The sequence below is a fragment of the Hemiscyllium ocellatum genome, chromosome 16, assembly GCF_020745735.1.
Source record: "Hemiscyllium ocellatum isolate sHemOce1 chromosome 16, sHemOce1.pat.X.cur, whole genome shotgun sequence".
Classification (NCBI taxonomy): domain Eukaryota; kingdom Metazoa; phylum Chordata; class Chondrichthyes; order Orectolobiformes; family Hemiscylliidae; genus Hemiscyllium; species Hemiscyllium ocellatum.
In genome coordinates this window covers 47,085,250-47,090,794 of record NC_083416.1, presented here as the reverse complement: position 1 = coordinate 47,090,794, position 5,545 = coordinate 47,085,250, and the positions used below count along the sequence as shown (strand labels likewise).

The following is a 5,545-nucleotide window of genomic DNA, read 5'->3' as shown; positions in this document are numbered from 1 at the left end:
AGAGCGCTGCTCCTTTGTCAGGTAGCCAGCTCCCTCCAGGTCATTTCCAGGAACGTCAAAATTTTTATGGAGCATCCATGGTTCTTAGGGTAGTAGTGAATTCCAGAGATTCACTGGCCTTTGATAAAACTTAATTGTATGCCACTGCACTAGACTTTCCATAAGGGGAAAGCCCTGGCAAACCCCTTCAGAATCTTATTTTTCCAATAATATCACAGTCTTCCAAATTCCTAGGAGCGTACACCCAATTTACTCATTTCTGAAACAAACTTTCTCTCAGACCTCACTAAAATCAGTCCCCGAGATAAATCTCTGATTATCGTCCCACTCTAAATCCATGACAGACCTTCACGTCCGTGATACTTAATTGCCCGATCATTGATGGGGCTTCAGCTGTCGAAGGGAAGCTATAGCGTTCTCCCAACTGTTCCAAGGGGAGAAAACCAAAAACAATACAGGAAGCTTTTGTTCAAAATTTGGAATAACGTGAGCAAGGTATGTCCGCCATCTTACAACCTCCATACCCTCAAGGAAGTGGGCTATAGACGGAAGTTATCCGTTTGACAGTGGCAGAATGAGTACTGTAGTGGTGGAAAGCCTTGTCTTCATCTGCTGCATGGATACTGATGGGATTACAGGCCTCCCTGCTTTTCCTAAACCTCGAGCTCGGGCAGCGCTCCCACTCATCTTGCACACCACTGGGATAGGCCATGATGTCTTAAACCTTCTACCTTCCATCTTCCATCGGAGCCGGAAACACAGAGGGACGCTAGTGCTTGGCGGTTCCCTATATTGGAAAACAGCAATTCACTTCAGCCCCAATCTTTTGCAAGAAAATACATATTCTAGGAAAATGGGAAGTGTAATTTTAAAGATTTAAAACATTGCATGACATTTTGTCTTCCAACCCCATTATATCGATAAAACTAGTTCTATACTAGGACTGGCTCGGTTGAAACTTGCAAGTGATATAATTTAGTTCGAGAAGGTGAAACTTTAAAAATTAAGCTTACAATTGATTAAAAACAACTTTATTGAAATACAAGCCAAATTTAGTTTCGAGACTATATTCCACCCAGTTACATATCCGGTGTAGATAGCTAAACAAAAGGAATGTTTCCCAATATTCAGTCATTACCTTTCTGGCCATATCGTAAACCCGAAAGAGGTGCTTCTAAAAACAAAAACTAGTAAATCGGTCCAGAGGTGGAAAAAGATTCGTTACAGCAATTTCTGATGCTATTATTTATCTAATTTCTTGGAAGTGTCCTTGTGCTCTCTCCATTACAGTGCGAACGTCTTTGATCGGTGCAAAAACAAGGTTATAGAAACATAAGTGCGCAAGAAAAATATAAACGGTGCAGAAAAAAATTCGAATGAAGTCCCACATCCACTTTCATAGAAAGAAACTGCTGGATTCAAATTTACAGCTTAAATGTTAACTAAAATGAAGATTACGAAATGTTATTTTAAATCCTAGGCTAGGTATAATTCAAAAAAAAAGTCCCTGCTTTAAAACTTTCAAAACGAATAATAAAACGTTTGCTTCTAAAATGTTGCGACTGGTGGAGCAGTAAGAGAGTCTGAAAGCAGGCCACAGATTAAGAACGCCTGGAATATAGCAACTTTTAGTTAACGATATAATTGAGGAATAAGTTGCTCAAGTCTTCGACAGATTTTTAAAAAAATCTCAATTTGGAAAAGTTCTGGGCTTACCAATTCTGAGCCCGATTTTTGCGCTTATTGTTGGAAGACCTACTCTTGTCTCGCCGAGAACAATAATGTTTGGTTACGATTTGCTTGCACTGCTCACATCTGACAGTACAACACCAGTGAAATTTGCAATTGCAACTGGTGATAATCTCCGTCTCCCTCTCCTCTGGCCTGAGCCCGCACTCTCCGCACAGTCTTCGGCAGCTCCTTCTCTCCCACTGGGAGAGGTTACCACTTTGGAGACATTCCCTTCCTTCTGTTCCTTGCAACCCCAGAGTAACATTCCGGACGCAATAATCAGGGGAGTCTTCCAGGTAGACCAGTTCCGTCCGCAGCACTGCTCTGAACGCTTCTGCGATCGCCGCACGGTTATCCGCGCTATTCCCTCCTTTCATACGCCTCTTCTCCAAGTCAATCTTTACAGCGTGTTGGTGTTTCACTTTCAAGTAGTTCCCAACGTCTCGAAAATCAACCAACTGGAGCCAGCAAGTCTGGATACTGCAACTTCCTGACACTCCGTGACACTTGCAGGTTCGCTTCATAGTCTCTTTGACAGCCTGGGGAAATCAAAAAGTATAATCCCATTACAATTTACGAACAGCGACTGTAAACAGTGTTCACGTTAGATGAAAGACTTTAGAATTTTGTTAACAAAGGTTTCTGACGGGAAATCCTAAGTGTTAGTTCCTTGTCATTTTGACCAGTTAAATGTTTCGAGTCTAGATGACTCTTCATCGGTGTCATCGAGATTGGAAACGTTTGCTTGCTTTTTGTACAGATCGCATCCAGGCAAGATCACAGATGCAGGCTTCTTGTTTCCTTTCCGGATCGCTCCTAAAGCGGTTCACCAACCCTACTCCCTCATATATCTTTCCTTCAAAAAGGAATTGTTTCGGATAAATTGACCCAACTCCTAAAGGCCTCCATTCAAACGGCTTTCGCCACACACTTAAACAGTACATATCGATCCTAAACGCTCGCTACACCTGTACCTCCATTTCGCTTGAGCTTCTTTTACCAAAATGTTAGGTAGTGTTATTTCACGTCCATTTCCGGCAAGAGATTGTTCCCTTTCTTAAAAAAGCTGGATTTGAAAAAGGCAATGGACAGATTTTTTTTTGGCGTGATCCAGACTAGAGTGCTATTGCATTTTGCAGGGACACTCTCTCCCGGAAAATTAAAATTAAAAGCTGAAAAGGACAATACTATTCCGCCCAACTCTCAAACGCCTTACTTTAGCATAGTTTAAATGTATTGCTCATCCCACAGTCAATCTTTGGACCGTGACAATGAAAGATCTCAAACATGGTGATAAAATAAACAAATTGGAACTAAAAAGATGCTGAATATTTGTGTCTCAACTTGAAAGAGGGAGAACAAAAATAAAGTCTCTTTCCAGGTTTCAGTATTACCAGGTGTTCAATTGCGCACGTTTAAAATAAATGCTATTTCATCCACTACATCATACAATACACAATTCGATATACTTGCCCTTCTTCCTGCTTCGTTATTATGGAGATTCATGGCAGCTCTGGAATCCTGCCCCGTCTCCAAAGCATCGACGAACTGTTTAGAAATTCGCTCTCCAAATTCAACATTGTCACTACATCCTCCCCAAACCCAGCCTCGTCCACCTGCAAGCAGATGTTCAGACGCATCAGCGCCGGAAGTTACAAAATCGATTTGAAGCAGCTGGTCTCACTGCAACGGATGAGATGCGTCAAATGCTTTCCCTTCAAAGCGAAGAACTGAATAAAAAGTTGTCCAACATACCAGCCTGTCCGCTCCTGGACTCATCACAGCCACAGTTATCGAAATTCCCCATACTGCAGTTTCTCGTCAGCGTGTACATGACGCCTGCAGAACTGATGGCATGCACGAAGGACGTTTCTCTCGTGGCTGATTTTTAAAAAAAATAAAGTTAGTGAACAGAATGAAAACACTCCCTGGAAACTCTCGGCTAAGTGAGGTTTGTACTGGGGATTCTTACCACTCCGAAGACCATTGTGTGTTGAGAGTTGTAGTGCGCTCTCTGGACAGTTCCAGCGGTCCCAGGTGAACTGGTGCTTACATTCATCAATGCCGGACTCGGCCCCAGCAGCAACACTACTGGAGTAGGTCAGGAACGCCTACCAGTTTAAAGAGACACCAAAATCTGCTCAAACGCATTAACACCACCTGCATACTACTTCTTACCATCGAAGCCCCAAATTTCTATTAAAACTTAAGAGTTTTCAGAACGGTACCAAAATGTTAACGCGTCTTATTTTAAGGATAAACAGCATTTCGATTTTATTTTAAAAATTTATTGTAAGTTGGGGAGTAGTAACTTCGCAAAACATTCCTAGCGACTTTTACTAGGATATCGATTGTTAAAAGTAATTAAGCAATCCGCGAATCAAAAACGTGAGAATAGCATTTGTTTCAATATACGCATAAAAACACAAGTTCGGTTTACCTTTGGTCCGGTCATCAGAAAGTTGTTCACGGACCTGTAACAGAAAACGTAACGAGAACGTTAGTACCGAACAACGAATATGCCACTTTACATCTAAAACTTTTCTATTCCAACGTGTATTTTTAAAAAAATATCAACTTACCACAACGTTGCTGGAGTAATGGTACCGTAAATAAGTACAAGGCAAGCAACTCCGTGGGCAAGATGCATGACAGCGGTTCCGTGTTCGCTGGAACAGCTCAGGACTCGATGGTGTGGGCCGAGGAAGGTCTTCCAACTATTTATATGAGCTGCACAGCATCCCGCGGGAGGGGGTTGGGGGAGAGAAAACGAGGACTTGTGAATTAACTAGTTGAGAGCCGGCTGAAGTGTAAACAGACATGAACCAATGTTATACTAGAAAGCGCTCATGAATTTCAAAGAATAGTTAATGATAAATGGCCACTGGCGATAAATGTTATGAAGTTAACTTTATGCATAGCCAATACAACATTTAGGAGAGGCTAATATTTGCCCCGGAAAATAATTCTATGGAAGATGGACTTTAGATAAAGTTTTCTATTGTTTACGATCGAGGTTGTAATAATTGGTAGTTCATTACTGTCTCCCAATTACCTTTCGGAGCACTTAATTGGGAATAATCTAGTATTGTATAGACGGATTATTTCACGTTGTTTCTAGTAAGTGATTAGAGTAGAGAGTTGTGAATTGCAGTCAGTATCTTTAGTTTCAATTGCGTTTCATGTCCTAACCGAGTGAGATATGAACAGCAGATTCAAGTAGTGGTGTCAGGTAAGGACTAATGCTAGAGTTTAGTTTATTTTCATCGTTCCTTGCATAGTGTTTTCCAGCACCACACTTTTCGACTCGGATCTCCGGCATCTGCAGTCCTCACTTTCTCTTTTTATATTATTGACCGTTTTAAAATGAAAGCTTTATGTAAAATTCAAAGACATCGTATATCCGTTCATAATACTGAATTTCGGGGCGGCACAGCGCCAGGGACCTGGGTTCGATTCCGGCCTCGGGCGACTGTGTGGAATTTGCACAGTTTCCTCCTACAATCCAAAGGCTTCGGAGGAGTTGGCCATGCTGTATTGCCCATACAGTGTTCAGGGACGTGTAAGGCATTAGATAGGAGAAATCTAGAGTAACAGGGGAGTGGGTCTGGGTGGGATACTTTTCAGAGGGTTGGTGTGGACTTGTTGGGCTAAAATGACCGGTTTCCACATTGTAGGGTTTCTATGAACTCGCCTGTACGTTAGGGAGGTTCTTGTTGGATCGGAACCAAATCCCATTGTCCAGTATATCTTTCACAGCCGAGGTTGTAAACTACTTAGATATGTCCTGGTCAGCAATGCTCTCAAATACTAA

The 5,545-nt window shown here is 41.9% G+C and overlaps 1 protein-coding gene across 1 annotated transcript; it reads right to left on the bottom strand.

The window, feature by feature from the left end:
- Positions 1-1,712: 1,712 nt before the first annotated feature.
- LOC132823072 (protein Wnt-8-like) lies at positions 1,713-5,053 on the bottom strand. The gene is made up of 6 exons (XM_060836613.1): positions 5,031-5,053; positions 4,172-4,205; positions 3,704-3,842; positions 3,487-3,612; positions 3,205-3,347; positions 1,713-2,270 (listed from the first exon to the last, which is right to left on the bottom strand). The coding sequence occupies exons 1-6, from the start codon at positions 5,051-5,053 to the stop codon at positions 1,713-1,715; spliced, it is 1,023 nt and encodes a 340-aa protein (XP_060692596.1).
- Between the last annotated feature and the right edge of the window lie 492 nt (positions 5,054-5,545).

Excerpts from the sequence above, each read along its gene's own strand:
- LOC132823072 (XM_060836613.1), bottom strand. The coding sequence starts at position 5,053 with ATGCCGGAGATCCGAGTCGAAAA. Across the intron at positions 4,206-5,030 it reads CCGGAGATCCGAGTCGAAAA|GTCCGTGAACAACTTTCTGA; the intron begins GTGTGGTGCTGG and ends TTTCTGTTACAG. Across the intron at positions 3,613-3,703 it reads ACACAATGGTCTTCGGAGTG|CCACGAGAGAAACGTCCTTC; the intron begins GTAAGAATCCCC and ends TTTAAAAATCAG.